This window comes from Mytilus galloprovincialis, chromosome 10, assembly GCF_965363235.1.
Source record: "Mytilus galloprovincialis chromosome 10, xbMytGall1.hap1.1, whole genome shotgun sequence".
NCBI classification, from domain to species: domain Eukaryota; kingdom Metazoa; phylum Mollusca; class Bivalvia; order Mytilida; family Mytilidae; genus Mytilus; species Mytilus galloprovincialis.
Window position 1 is genome coordinate 50,914,836 of NC_134847.1, and position 16,444 is coordinate 50,931,279.

General features: G+C 32.7%; 1 protein-coding gene across 3 annotated transcripts; it reads left to right on the forward strand.

The window, feature by feature from the left end:
* LOC143047761 (uncharacterized) lies at window positions 1-13,357 on the forward strand. Of its 3 annotated transcripts, none has more exons than XM_076221008.1 (2): window positions 1-79; window positions 12,184-13,357. In XM_076221008.1, exon 2 carries the CDS (start codon window positions 12,193-12,195, stop codon window positions 13,303-13,305), a length of 1,113 nt encoding a protein of 370 aa, XP_076077123.1. In that variant the 5' UTR covers window positions 1-79; window positions 12,184-12,192; the 3' UTR covers window positions 13,306-13,357. The 3 variants fall into 3 exon arrangements, with proteins under 3 accessions (XP_076077123.1, XP_076077120.1, XP_076077122.1); XM_076221005.1 differs by lacking the exon at window positions 1-79 and adding an exon at window positions 7,579-7,764; XM_076221007.1 differs by lacking the exon at window positions 1-79 and adding an exon at window positions 10,826-11,080.
* The last annotated feature ends 3,087 nt before the right edge of the window (window positions 13,358-16,444 follow it).

Here is a 16,444-nt window from a genome sequence, read left to right on the forward strand (position 1 = left end):
CTGTTTTTATTCGATTTGTACAAAAGCGATAGAATCTTTAAAATATCGCAGTAGAACCATGGAAGTCTTATAGAAAGAGGTAAGATAAAGTCAGTTAATGTTTGGTTGACGTGCTTTTGATGTGTGTGTGTATAACTTCAAAATAACATATATACAAACCACAAGATCTACAAGCCAGGCATAAGTAGGCCAGATTGAATTAAATTTAATGTTTTATCCATATCTTTGACATTTTGCATGCAAATTGTTGAATATAAAATAAAGGAGTAGGTCCGGTAAGGGCCGATTTTGGCCTCTAATTTCAGGTTCATCTAACGAAAGTTTTTGGACACTTTTTAAACACTTAAGTGTCTATTTCAACTGATTTAGTCATTTAAAACGCTCTGATTCAAGCTTAAATATGAAAAATTTATCAAATGTGCCAAAAAACGTCACTTTTCAGATGGTTTTTGTCAAAAATGAAAGTGGCCGCATCCGTGTTCATCCTCAACCTTTATATATGTTTTGTATTATCATCAAATACAACTTACGTTACAATATTATGAATGAACACGAATGCGGAAACCGTCTAAAAATTAACCAAAATGCTAAAATTTTGAAGATTTCAGTAATTTAGCATGACTTAATGATGCTAGAGCGCGATATTTGTGCTTTGTATAGTCAAAAACAGCTCATATTTATGTAGCAGAAGCATTTTACATTCCAAAATAAAGCTTAAAGATTACATTTTCACAATTTTCTAAATCTGCTATATTTTGGGGCCAAAAAGCAGTCTTACTGAACCTACTCCTTTATTTTATTTTATATGTTTCCACAAATAACTATAGCTAAACGCTTTTCTAAGGTTAATATAATTTAATGTAAATGGGGTTATATATAGTACTATTCAGACAAAAAGTTGTTATTTTTTACGCTTGCACAAAACTGTTAAATATAGCTTTTTAAAATAAAATAGCCGTAAAAAACCAATGCAATGTCCATGTTTGTATACAAAACGAAATATGAAGAGTAAACTTTGATATTAAGAGTGCATTGTAAAAGCGTCAATTTTCTTTAGTTTAAAATTTCTGTTGGTATATTTATAAAGCCCATTTTGTTATTAAAGTTTTTACCGTTGTTCAGGCTTATTGCACGGGTAAAAGATATTAAGAGTGCATGGTAAAAGCGTCAAATTTTCTTTAGTTTAAAATTTCTGTTAGTATATTTATAAAGCCCATTTTCACTGGGGTAAAGCTGATGACCGTAACTGCATTCACGGTCATCCCAAGATGTCGGATGAAAAATTAGGTCAGTTTCTGTATTGTCTGTTAAAGTGTTTCTATATCATTTTCTTTACAAATCATACATTGAAACGATGAAAATTTATAAAAGATTCACACGGAAATCACTAATTACTACAGAGAAATGTGCATGAAACAGGAATTTCGATTTGAAAAAATCGTGAAGATGACCGTAAATCACAATCGAGATGACCGTAACAGAAACAGCGATTCATAACAAAGGTGACCGTAATTGGTTTTAAGATGACCGTCATTTGTAAATGATGACCGTAACTTTTAAAGGATGACCCTCAATTCTAAGAAATATTCGTATTTATATAACTACCTTTTTGTATCAAATGATAAATCGTGTTGGTATTAACATATTAATATGAGAGTATTATCCTATAGGTAGAAGAAAATAAGACGTGCTTCAAATGCAAAGTTTACCATATGTATCGTTTTTACGGTAGAGGGTTTGATTTTTAAAATGAATTTGCAAAAAGACATGCAAATAAACAGGTAGGGAAAACATGCTACAAAAGCGCGATAAAATGACACCTTACAAGTATAATGAAAAGAAATGCGGTGCACAGCCTCCAACTGCACGAGAAAAGATTTTTTTAATTTCTGGGATTCCTTTTGATGCATTCTAATAAATACACATTTTTAAAAATGCCAATGCATGTACACCCATTGATATTATATCGTCTTCCATTTTGTTGTGCAAATAAAATCACAGAAAATATTTTGAAAATATCATACGACTAAACTAGTGAAGGTGAGCTCCAGCAAAGTAGATCCTTAAAATAGTCTTGTACGAATAGCGTATCACAAGGCGGAACGTTGTCAATTTGTATATATACAGAAATGTTATAATTCATACAGTCAGGATTATACTTCGTCAAAATTATCTCCCCATTACGCCAGTTCATGCTCACAATCGTAGAAATGGAAGCCATTGTAGGGATGACGATCTGCCAATTTTGCTCTTGAAAACTGACAAATTTATCCCCATAGCACCATTATGATCCTTATGTGTCAGTTGTATTTTAAAAGACAAATGTATCTACTAGCTAATGAGCATCAATTAAGGCAGCAACCATTTGATTTTCTGGGGGGGGGGGGGGGGGGGGGGGCTATGGTTTTTTTTGGAAAAAAAAGTTTGTTTCCAGTTTTTGGAGAAAAAAATAATTTGTTTTTGATTCTGAGAAAAAAAAATTGTTTGTTTCACCCTCAGCTGCCACTATATGTAATGCTAAAATTGAAAGAAAAAAATAGTTTTTGACTTGTCGCGAAAAAAATGGATTGTTTTTGTCCAGAAAAAAAAACCATAGCCCCCCGAGAAAATCAAATGGTTGCTGCCTAATGTTCTTGTCTGCATTGATTCAACTTAAAAATATTGTCTGATCGGATGTCAGGTGGAATTTTCGAAAATTCTTAAGCATTTTAAAAAAAATTCTAATTAAATATTTCGTGGAAGGGCAGACTAAATATGTTCAGTGGCTGAAGATTATATACCCTAGTTATCACACACAAGAAAATCATATTTCTTCGAAGATATTCATTTTCATCATCCAAATTAAAAGACTGTCGTCAAGAACTTTTAGAAAAAAATAGCTATTCGAACACACCTACTGTTTTTGTGATTCATTAGATAGGTATTTCACTTGACCCATATATTCAATTTTCATCTTTTCGTACTGTCATTTTTTTACGTTATAAAGTCAACCTGTAGCTTTGATATATAAAAATGATAGAATCTGAAGCGAGATGCTATATCAAATACTCTTGGTTTGTACGTTTTAAGACAAAATATACACCTCAAACATGCCCTAACATAAAAAGGTGCACTCGATTTTCTCTTTTCGATACAATCGTTACCTATTTTGGGGAATTCTTTCTTGATTCACATAATGGAAGGGCAGACACGAAAATTTCTGAACTAAAAGATTGATATGTTCTCCGTCCCTCGTTAAAAAAATTAAATAAATCGGAGGTTAAGCATTTTCTACATCCAATACCGTCGACTTGATATCTTATTGTTTTGCATTACTATGTAATAGATAAATTGAAAACTTATGCAAATGGTGTTTTTAAAATGAAACACTTCGTAATTGAGAAGAAAATTGTCGTTGTATTTGTTTCTATTAACTTTTTAAAATTTTGTCACTATAGTAAACATTACAGTAAACATTTATCGCCTTCTCTAACAAAGAGCTTCGATTCTTTTGTTCTATTTCAAGAGTGTTTCCGCCTGCATATATTAAAACAAATTAAGATTTTAATCTGTTTGCTCTGGAACCGTACACATGGGCTCGATTACCGAATATCCATATGTATTATAAATGTTTTTCATGCTCCATTAATTGGCATAATGTTTTTCTGGTCTGTGCGTACGTTCGTCCGTTCGTCTGTTTTTTTGTCCGTTTGTCCAGCTTCAAGTTAAATCAACTTGAAACTTAGTACACATTTTCCCTATGGTATGATTTTTTTAATTATAATGCCAAATAACAGTTTTATCCCATTTTCACAGTCCACTTAACATAGAAAATGATAGTGTAGATGAGGCATCCGTGTACCAGGGACACATTCATGTTTCTTCAAATTTTCGTCGTATCGCTGTCAATTTGTGTTAAAATTTTAACGTCGTTATCAATAAATACTTCATTGTTTACGATAAATATGCAATTTACCATCATTGTCATAAATCCCAAATACGGCCAATTATATTATAGTTTAAAAAAAGAAATTTATGAAACATATTTATATCCGCCAACCGAGCCCCTATTGAGATCAACAAACTCAACAAAAAGCTTTCAATACAAATACGGATATTTCTTAGAATTGACGGTCATCCTATAAAAGTTACGGTCGTCAGGTATATAAATTACAGTCAGTCTTTACAAATTACGGTCATCCTTTACAAGTTACGGTCATCTTTTTACCAATCACGGTCATCCTTGTTATATGTTACGGTCATCTTGAAAATATTTTGATTGTGATTTACGGTCATCTTCACGATTTTTTCAAATCGAATTTCCCGTTTCATGCACATTTCTCGGAAGTAATTAGTGATATCCGAGTGATTCTTTTTTTAATTTTCATCGTTTCAATGTATGATTTGTAAAGAAAATGATATAGAAACACTTTAATAGACAATACAGAAACTGACCTAATTTTTCATCCGACATTTTGGGATGACCGTGAATGCAGTTACGGTCATCAGCTTTACCCCAGTGATTTTGTTATTAAAGTTTTTACGTTTGTTCAGGCTTATTGCACGGGTAAAAGAACACCCCGAAAACGTAGTAGACAAAGCTGGTGTTTATATCTCAAATCTTTCGTCAATTCTTCAAACACAAAACTTGCAACAATACGATAAGCTCGCAAATTCATACTATATACGCTCTCATATGTATAGCTATGTTAAAGTCCATTGGATTCCGAATAAAACTTCTTCAGATCAAAACATTAACATTCCCGACACAAATGTGCGAACGGACACGACGGTCACTGTGTATAATAGCCACTTCGCTCAGCTGAGTTATTAGTGCAATTGTGGTTAAATATCTAAATAGGGTGCAAATATGAAAAATTGTATATCCTAGTATAGTTTGTTTAGAAAATGAAAGTAATTTCAATCGAATGCATTCCCAAAAACTTACTCGAATCGCACAATAATAAGCATTCAGGCAGAAAAAAAATACTGAATTATATCGAAGGTAAAGTCTTCGAAGTGAGCCAAATTGTAATGTGGTTTCTTTTTTATATTTAATGTTGAATTAAAAACACAACTTTGACATTTGGTTTGTTGTAATGTCTAGTATATTTGATGATTCCTGTATCAATTTTATTAATTACAAATGTATGTACTGTTGTTTAAACTGGACGTTCAAACATTTGAACATTATTTATGTTGGTACGTTGTACAGGTGTAAACATCATTGGACATTTAAGTCTTTGACTTGTATTGACACTGAATACTTGTATATGTTACTTAAATTAGTAAATGTTTTCTCAAGGGCAATCTGATGGCCATACTTGGCCACTGAAATAACTTAGGGTATGAATACTGACAGGTATAAGACACTTCAATTGTTTACAAATAAAACATTATTGTCACTTCATATTCTATTCTATATCTTATTGCTACAGTTGCTTCATTCATACGAGTAGAATAAACATGAAATGCTAGTCAGAAACGAACCTACATTATACTTTTTTTTAATTTAATCTTGAGTTTTGGGGTTGGAGGATATTGGGTAATTACAATTTTGGGTCATTTAAAGTATTTTTTGATTTAATCATTGTATATAATGTGCGAATCTTGGTTAATGTTAAGTTTATGTGACAGTTGTAATAAAGCCTTATATTTAGGACTATCAACACAATACCAATGGTTAGTAAAGAAGGCGAGACATTTCAGTGTGTTCACTCTTGTATTAGACTATATAAAGGTCAAATCGAAAATGGACGTAAGAATTATCTATTTTTACAAATCACAGTAATGAATGAGCCTTGGCTCCACGCAAAACAGCAAGCTATAAAGTGCCCCAAAAATTACTAGTGTAAAACCATTCAAACGGCAAAACCAACGGTCTAATCTATATAAAAAATTTGTAAGGGTTCCGCGGAACCCAGTGTCTCGCCTACTTTTGCTGTTAATCGCAGACTCAAAAAATGAGGAAAAACATCAATAAAAATTTCCCTCTCGATACTGTCTTTTGATTGAAAGAAGTTTGGTAAAAAATCCAGGATAGTTTATGAATCTAATAAATGTTGTATAAACTTTAACTGCAGACTGTATGTAATGTTAACTGGAAGAAAAACTAAGTCCATTGATAAGTAAAATACGGAAAAAGTGAATTTTTTTTTTACAAAATTTACTTCTGAATAATATCTTATGATCAGAAACAAGCTTCTGTCTAAGTTTGGTAGAAATCCAGGATAGTTTAAGAACATTATAAAAATTTTAAAAACTTAAACCACAGAGTGAATGTTTTGTTTCTGGCAAAAAAACTAAATCCATTTATAAGTAAAATACGGAAAAGTGGAAATTTATTTTTACAAAATTTTCTTCTTGATACTATCTTATGATTATAAACAAGCTTCTGTCCAAGTTTGGTACAAATCAAGGATAGTTTATGAAAGTTATTAAAATTTTAAAAACTTTAACCACAGAGTGAATGTAATGTTTCCTCGCAGAAAAACTAAGTCCATTTATAAGTAAAATACGGAAAAGTGGAAATTTATTTTTACAAAATTTTCTTCTTGATACTATCTTATGATTATAAACAAGCTTCTGTCCAAGTTTGGTACAAATCAAGGATAGTTTATGAAAGTTATTAAAATTTTAAAAACTTTAACCACAGAGTGAATGTAATGTTTCCTTGCAGAAAAACAAAGTCCATTTATAAGTAAAATACGGAAAAAATGGAATTTTATTTTTACAAAATTTACTTCTAGATACTTTCTTATGATCATAAACAAGCTTCTGTCCAAGTTTGGTAGAAATTCAGTATAGTTTAAGAAAGTTATTAAAATTTCAAAAACTTTAACCACAGAGTGAATATTTGTGGACGCCGCCGACGACGACGACGCCGACGCCGACGGAATGTAGGATCGCTTAGTCTCGCTTTTTCGACTAAAGTCGAAGGCTCGACAAAAACGAGAAACAATTATGAACAACACCAAAAACAAAATATTGTTTGTTTGTCGAGTACATACATTTCTACGCGCGTTTCATTTGCTCTCTCATTTAGAGAGTTTCAGTTGTATCCAACTATGCTACACGAAATGACTGTCGTTATAACGGTGTCGTTTCACTGACTATGTACTTTCTCCCTAAAGTTACAAGGGTATATAAAGTGTTTCATGTTTTAATAAAGTTATTATATTTAGATATCATTGTGTTGAGAACGTTTGTTCTTTTCAAATTTGTACAAATACATTATTTCAAAATTCTATTTCATAAAAATAATCAAAAACTTCTACTCTATCCAGAATAGACATTTAACATTTTACAATAATAAGAAATAACCATAAGTATTTAATGTGATTTTAAACAATTGGTCTTTCATCTATTATGTGTTAAATAAATACAATTAACTCTCCGATTCAGACATGAAATTCACTAATTTCTTTCAAAATAAAGTTGTTAGGTCTAATCCATTTATTCTTGTAAATACACATTTATTTAAGATCACGTAATTTGGTTATTTATCTGTTTGTTTTGATTTATAGATCAACAGTCTCAATTTTAAATCTGAGGGAACCTATTATATGTATGAAATAGAAGTTTTGATTAGGATTAGATTTCAGACGTACAGTCAAATTTTTTTTTGGGTCAGCAACAGTTTGATATTTTACATATGAATTGTTACTCTATATGAATATGATATCTGACTAAGTTCTGGATATGACTATGGATCTTACAACGTGTGATTATTGCACTAATGGGGGTGTATACCCTGCCTGTGCATCTATTCTATGGCCACCTAAGGTAATGTGTTTTGTTCATTTTTAATTATTCTTCATTTTAAATATCTACTGCTATATGGCTGAATAATTTGATGTTTTGTGTTTTTTCACTGGAATATACGCAGACACAACATTTTGCACCAGGGTGGCGTTAAGCATCCATTACTCAATCATTCGCTTGAATTTGGGATGTGAACTTTTTTTGGTAGCCTGTAGTTGTCTTGACTGCAATATACGTTGTTCTGTTAACGATGGGGATATGCGACCCTAAAGTCATCGGATTCGTAAAAATTGTCTGAACATTATAGGGTGTTAAAAGGTCTAAAAACGTTATTAATTGTGTGTAAAATTTCGTAGAAATTTGAACGAACGCTGTTTTTCTCTCTCCTTTCTCTGACTGTAATTTATGGCGCGTTAACATTCGACTTTCCATGTTTTCAAGTTTTGGAACAAGATTAAGTTACTGATGGGTTTTACTGGTTTCGATGCCAGTTTTTAATGTTTGTTAGTTTCCGTTCGACAGTTTACCTCTGGAACAACTTATACAATTCAATTGTGTCTCTAATCTTATTTGAATTCAAAAGGATGTAATTAACGCTTAGCCTTTTTCGTCGTATATTATTTATATATCCCTACTGAATAGGTGTAAATGATTAACAAGATCATTGTCGTCCCCCTTTTTCACCCAGACACCAACTATTATGCAACATGCCCCACCTGCGATAGAATAGGGGCATTATGTTTTTTGTTATGTGCGTCTGTTTGTTCGTCCGTCTGTCCGGCGCCCGTTTTAGGTTAAAGTTGTTGGTCGTATGTTTGAGCTATGATGTAGTTTTTAATGAAGTTGAAGGCCAATAAACTTGAAACTTATTACAAATGTTTCTTATGATGTGATGTTTCTAATTTTAATGCCAAATTAAGAGTTTTTACCTCAATTTCACGGTCCATTGAACATAGAAAATAATAGTGCGAGTGGGGCATCCGTGTACTATGAACACATTGTTTTTTCTACTGAGTAGTCGAGTGTTAGTATTTTATGTGGTCTGTTGTGTACTATCCAGGATTTTGAGTGATTTCTATTATCCTTTCAATTGCATGTATTATCAAATTAAAAGAGATAACTGAACTTTAAAAAAACAAATAAAAACAACACATTATATGATTTCATGCGTCCGACGCGCTTTTCTTGAAGCAACTTCATCAGGCACGCTCAAACCGAATATTTGAAAACCAATGATGTATAAGAACCGACACACTTGTATATAACCAAAAAGGACATAAACAAAATAGTCAAATGCGCATTAGGACAACTTTGCTCAAAGAAATTGATTTGGTTTCCTTATGATTTCGAAATTTATTAAAGAGCAGTTTTAGACCGGCTTGTTAAGTATCATGTCAGTGTCGAAGTACTGACTACTGAGCTGTTGACACTCTCGAGAACTGAGAGTCCACGAGTAGAGGTATATATCCAGTAATGTAAAAAATGAAAACAAAAGGTTATAGATATTTTGGAAAATTCATATTTTTATTGAAGATGCAATGTATTTGTTTTTCCCTATAAAATAGAATCGAGTAAAAGTTATTCATAAATACTTCAAAGCTTAAAAACAATACATACTTGACCTATTGACATGTTTCATTTCCTAAATTATAGTACTTTATATTAATACTAGTTCAATTATGATAATGTTACTGCAATAAAGCACTTAATGGGTTGTTGAATATGCATCGTGACAGATACAAGACCCTTAATGTATTTGTATACGCCATCAATTCAATATCAATTCAACATTCCATTTATATATTTTAGATAATCGGACTAAGGGGAAACTGTTCAATGAGATTAAAATTCGTTTTATTATTTTATTTTTTATTATTATTTCATCCTGTTCTTCGAGCATCCAATTCCAATCTAAGCAACACATCATTACAAGGCGCGTATAATACATTAAACATACCCCCCATAATTTAATGAAAATTTAGTTTTGCGAGCTAAGTTTTACAGTAAAAAGTTTACCCCAGGCCCCATCAAGTTCACTTTCCATCGAAAACTAGATATTCAAATTAAAATTCCATAATAAAAGTAATATAAAATTTATACAACCCCCTAAAATATGACCATTTTGTCACTTAACTGTTTACAGGTAAGTTACTTACAATTTGACTTTAGAAATACTATGTTTTGAAGAAGAAAAAAAAAATTGATTACTATTTAAAAAAAATAATCTCAAGCATTTTGAGTAGAATTAAGTTGTTTTTAACGTCACTAAAGTTACTGAACGAGTTCATACTATTACAGGGAAAATATAATTCAGTCAAATTTTCACCACTAAATCAACAACTGAAATGATTCCATATTTTGTTGAAACATCGTACAACCGGAGAACAGAAATCGCAAGTATGAAAATGCACTTTTTTCACTGGTGTTGAAAACCCAAAACTAATTTGACTAATTTATGCATGACGGAAATTTAAGCGATAACAATACATCGGAGTGACCTCAAGGTCATCCTCTGTAAAAATGAAGTGAGATATTCATAACAACAGTTCTAATTTTAACTGTGACTAATAACCAATAGATTAGACTATTCACTGAAATACTGGGGAGGGGGAGGCTATGATTTTTCCTTGTTCGCTATCCCTGCATACATACTTTAATTGGCAAAATGATTATTTCGGTACTGATTTAGTGTTAGGGGATGATAAGCTCATTTCCATCCGTATTTGAATTATTTTTGTCACAAAAAAAGTCTCATAAACAATTTCCATTCGCGTAATTTGTTTTTCCTTCAAAAGTACTGGATCATCAACCCTACGTATACGGAGCGAAAATCAATCTTAGTTTCCGTTCCTTAAGACCTCTCCATTTTCATTATTATTATCATTTTTTAATAAGATTTCGAAATAAGGTTGACCTTTTTATGTATGTTTTACCTTAAGGAACATATATTTCATGTAAAGCTAGTCGTACTATTTAAGTAGTACCAAACTATCACGTAAGAAAACCGAATGTGTATAAATCAACGTCGCTGTTATCACCAAACTTTAGGTGTTCGACACCCCATGTGAAAGGCTTATCTTGGGCAGGGAATGTAGAAAATCAACATCAAATGTTTCAATATAATTGTGGTTAAATAAACTTCAAGACAAGTTCTGATAAATTTTGGAAATAAATGACTTTTTAAAGATTGTTGTAAACCAAAACAATACCAATGCATGAGACATTTTCGCATGTCTAGTTTGAAGGCTTGTTTCGATTACTTGGTGATAAAAACGTATACTCTGACGAATCTTAACATATCACATGTATATACTGGAATATTAAGTCGTAAAATAAGGTAATGCTTTAATAGTTCCTGCCGTTAGAAATTATTTGGATAATTTAAATCAGATACATTTATGGTATTTACAATTTAATTTTCTCTAATCGTTTTCCTAAAAGTGTGAAAACAAAAGAAAACTGAATCCATTTTCTTTCAAAGCCAAACAGAATAAAACACACATTGAATATTCAAAACAAAATTAATTGTAAATTCTAGTTAAAAAGCTTTAAAGCGCGTAAGTTGCCATAGATGTTTTGACCAGTAATCACAGGAAATCATACTTATATATTAAAATTTTTAACATAGAGAAAACCTCCTCCTATTAGTTAAAAAAATATGTCTAATTTATCAATTTTCCTATATTAAAGGTTTACACTTTTCTAAAGTGTTATGTAATTGGAATAATCCGGTGTTTCCCCTGAAATATGGGCATTTTTTCTTATATATATATGTAGAAGAGGGACGAAAGATACCAAAGGGACAGTCAAACTCATAAATCTAAAACAAACTGACAACGCCATGGCTAAAAATGAAAAAGACAAACAGTAAAACAATAGTAAACATGACAGAACATAGAAAACTAAATAATAAACAACACGAACCCCATCAAAAACTAGGGGTGATCTCAGGTGCTCCGGAAGGGCAAGCAGATCCTGCTCCACATGTGGCACCCGTCGTGTTGCTTATGTGATTACAAATCCGGTAAATAGTCTTATTCGGTAGGTCACATTCATGAAAGGGAAGATGATAGATTATATCCTAAAGTTAAGACAGCGTAAACTTTTGGGGAAACTTGTATGTCTGCGTAAGCCGTATTTGTAAACGAATCTGCCGTTCCAACAAATATAAACTAATAAATCTTTTTTAATATTGGTTGGCTGTTATAAAATTGTATTTATATTTTAGCCTTTACAAGTGCTGATCAGCCTCAAAGGATTCGATGCTCTTCAACTTCGTACTTTATTTGGGGTTTTTAACCTTTTTTGATTCGAGCGTCACTGATAAGTCTTTTGTTGACGAAACGCTCGTCTGGCGCAAATACAAAATTTCAATCCTGGTATCTATCAATAGTATATTTCCTACATGCACAACTATCATTTTTTTAATTTGTTTTTCAGGCTAAAGTGATGAAAATGGGTTCAAAGTCTTCTTCTAAGAAGAGGAAAAACGGTCCTCCAAAATATATGGAGAAAATGTTGTTTATAAACCATAAAGAGGACCAGCAACTACAATATAAATTGGAACAACTTCATTTGAAATCACGTGATCGAGAAATTGAAATGGATCTTGCAAAGAACCGTGTTGAGAAAGAATGGAAACAAAATAGCAAGAAACAGATAACACTAAGCGAGTTAAATAATGCAATGGGAAAATATAACCGAAATGGATTTATACCGGACACAGCGACAAGAGCACGTGCTAGAAGAACGTCTGCTAAGGCTGCACAAGATTTGTCAGTTAACGATTATCTTATCGAGGAACATCGAAAACTATCATCTGTTATTCCTGAGATTTTAACTGCTTTAACTATCCCTAAAAACCAAAACTCAAAACAGTTAGTCCCAGATACTCCTCTCTATCAGCAAGAAAATGTGACAGATTTAGACGTTAACAAAATTGTCAAGATGACACACGCAGTCAAAATACTGCGGAAAAATATATCGACGAGAATGAAGGCAAATGAACATCAACCTCCGTTAACTGTGGTTCTTAGACCTTCAAGAAGTGACGGGGATCTGAATGTTTATACAAACGGCGCATGTGCACTAATGAAGCGTAAAATTGACAGGAAACGAAAACAGTCAAATTCAAATTATGAACTCCCGCCTTCTATGCAGAGGAAACTTGCTGCTCTGGAAAAGCAAATGTCCGACCCTCGTCGTCAATCGGTAATGGCCAGTATTCCTGACGTGTCAAAATTGAAGAGTCAACAAAAAAGACATTCAGTATGCGTTCCTGCTTTGCAAAGGTCACAGAGCATAGCAGCACTGCCACCTATTCCGACAACACCCGGAATGTTACGAAGTCTCACGAATGTTTCAATGAACAGTGGATTAGATCATCGTAGAAAGAATTCAACAGAAGGAAATTCACAGACTATTGATGAAGACGAACTCAGATCAAGACAAAAAATAGCCATGGAAATGGAAAGATATGATGCTGTCAGAAATAAGATTACAAATTTCCTAGACAATAAGATAAGACAGATTGACTCTAACATGTATATAGATGCTAGATGATCGAAAGACTTTCACTAAATTGTTATTTTTTCATTAAACTATTGTTATTAAAATGTTAATAATTAACCAATATAAATCGAAACATGACCCTTACAAACGATAGACACACTGAAACGAATAGCTGAGAAATACATACTTTTTAACCGGATTTTTGTGACAAAAATGTCGGTTATTGATTTGGGGATGTACGGCGGGCGGTCGGGCGGGCGGGCGGTCGGGCGTCAATCAAATGTTGTCCGTGCATTAACTCATGAACCGTTCAACCAAAGCTTTTAAAATTTTAATATGTTGTTACTGACAACTAAATGAAGGTCAAGTTCAATTTTGACTTTTACCGTTCAGGAGTTATGGTTCTTGAAAGATTGAAAAATGGAGTTTCCAGTCGTGTCCGTGCATTTACGCATGAACTGTTCTACCTAAGCTTCTCAAATTTTAATATGTTGTTACTGATGACAAAATGGAGGTCAAGTTCAATAATGGCGATTTTGAATTTTACCGTTCAGGAGTTATGGTTCTTGTAAGATTGAAAAATGGAGTTTTCAGTCGTGTCAGTGCATTTACGCATGAACTGTTCTACCTAAGCTTCCCAAATTTTAATATGTTGTTACTGATGACAAAATGGAGGTCAAGTTCAATAATGACGATTTTGACTTTTACCGTTCAGGAGTTATGGTTCTTGAAAGATTGAAAAATGGAGTTTCCAGTCGTGTCCGTGCATTTACGCATGAACTGTTCTACCTAAGCTTCTCAAATTTTAATATGTTGTTACTGATGACAAAATGGAGGTCAAGTTCAATAATGGCGATTTTGACTTTTACCGTTCAGGAGTTATGGTTCTTGAAAGATTGAAAAATGGTGTTTCCAGTCGTGTCCATGCATTTACGCTTGCACTGTTTTACCAACGCTTCCCAAATTTTAATATGGTGTTACTGATGACAAAATAGAGGTCAAGTTCAATAATGACGATTTTGACTTTTACCGTTCAGGAGTTATGGTTCTTGAAAGATTGAAAAATGGTGTTTCCAGTCGTGTCAGTGCATTTTCTCATGAACCATTCAAGCAAAGCTTTTGAATTTTTTATATGTTGTTACTGATGGCAAATTAGAGGTCAAGTTCAATAATGACGATTTTGATTGTGAAATGGCGTTTCCATTCACGTTGTTGCATTTACTCATGAACCATTCAATCTAAGCTTTTCAAATTTTAAGATGTTGATACTGATGACAAAATGAAGGTCAAATTTGATATTGACGATTTTCACTTTCACCATTCATCAGTAATGGTTCTTGTGATATTGCCAGGACACAAATAAATATTAATAAATCCGGTTTGCTGTCGTTGTGACAGCCTCTTGTTATGGATTAGACCGTTGGTTTTCCTCGTTTGAATAGTTTTACATTAGCAATTTTTAGGACCCTTTATAGCTTGCTGTTCGGTGTGAGCCAAGGCTCCGTGTTGAAGACCGTACTTTGACCTATAATGGTTTACTTTTACAAATTGTGATTTGGATGGAGAGTTGTCTCATTGACACTTAAACCACATCATCATATATCAATATATGGTCTTTGAGCATTTGGTTGATTGCTTATTTTGTGTTTAACACCACTTTCAGTAATATTGTCATTTTCGTGAGGGCAAGTCTTTGATGAAGGACGAAGCTAGAATACACGACTTCGGTAGAAAAACTGACAATCCTAGTCAGTACTAAGTATCAATATTGAAGTCAACCCTACCACATGCAGGTTCGAACTCACAACCCATATCAACAATCCATATACGACCGAGTATATTAACTTAAAAAAAACTTGCAAACCTTATTTTACCTTACCACTCCGAAACAAGACATGTATGAATATAAAAAAAAAGAATTATATACACGTATAAATAATAAAATATATATATATATATATACACGTATGAATAATTACTTTTAACATCTTGGCTATCATCGGTACAATGAAACTGATGTCAAAAGTTAACACCAGAAATATCAAGGGATGAATTCGATAAGTGTCGTCTAATTATTTGTGGGGAGAAAAGTCACTATTGCAAGAGCTCTGGTGCAATCATTCATCAGAGTTAGAGTTAAATAAATTATATGTCAACGGTTAAATAACGTCAGCAACATCTCAGAAGAGTTCGAAAAATCGACTGCAAATTTTTGAGAAGTGATACGCTTTGGAAATTGTTTTCAGAACAAAGTATAAGCGCTCTTGAGCCTATATTCATCATCGGAGTAAAATAAACTTTATTTCACAGTTAAATCAGTAATATCTCATACCACTTCGATGGAATCAACACCCATTGAATTTTTTTGGTTGTTTGTTGTTTTTTTTTGTTGGATGGTTTGGGTTTGGTTGGGTTTTTTTTAGGGGAGCGGGGGTAATGATAATTCTTTCAATTGATTGTCCCCGTGGCGAAAATCGGTAAGAAAGTGAGTGGGGTCGGGCACAAATAAAGAAGGTACAAAAAATAAGTTTGCATCGAACAACGGTAAGTCTCCTGTTAAAGAAAATAGTTATGAATTTTAGATGGGGTGTCAAACCAGCATTTGGTTTTCTTCATGGATGAAATAATATAAAAAGTGTACTTCACGGTACGCAGACTTTTTTGTCGTAGAAAGCTGAAAAGGGGTTTGATTCCCATAATGATCATTCAACTGTATACCAAATATCATTGAATTACAACAAGTGGTTCACCATAATCTAGACCTAATCACAAACTAATACAATTGTTGATACCGCCGCCGACGCCGCGCAAATAAAATAACTATTTCTCGCCTTTTGACTCCGTCAAGGCGAGACAAAAATCAAATAATAAATGCCGACAGCATTCTGAACGTTATATTTTATTCCTTTCTATATATACTAGAATACATCCGCGAAATCGCGGGCATATACAGCTTGTTAACTGTTGTAGGATGAATTTTTGTAAAAGATATTACGACTGGAGAATTTCATACAAGGTATCAAAAGCCCTCTCCCTTTTAAGTCCGTTATGTGTTTCCTTTCTGTTAAATTCAATTATTTTTCGTGTTTCTGGCCTTATACCACAATTATTCTTCCCCTTTGCTACAATGCATTTGGTAAAAGTCAAATTTAAATTAAAAATTTGCACCGCTTCAAACATGAAATAAATG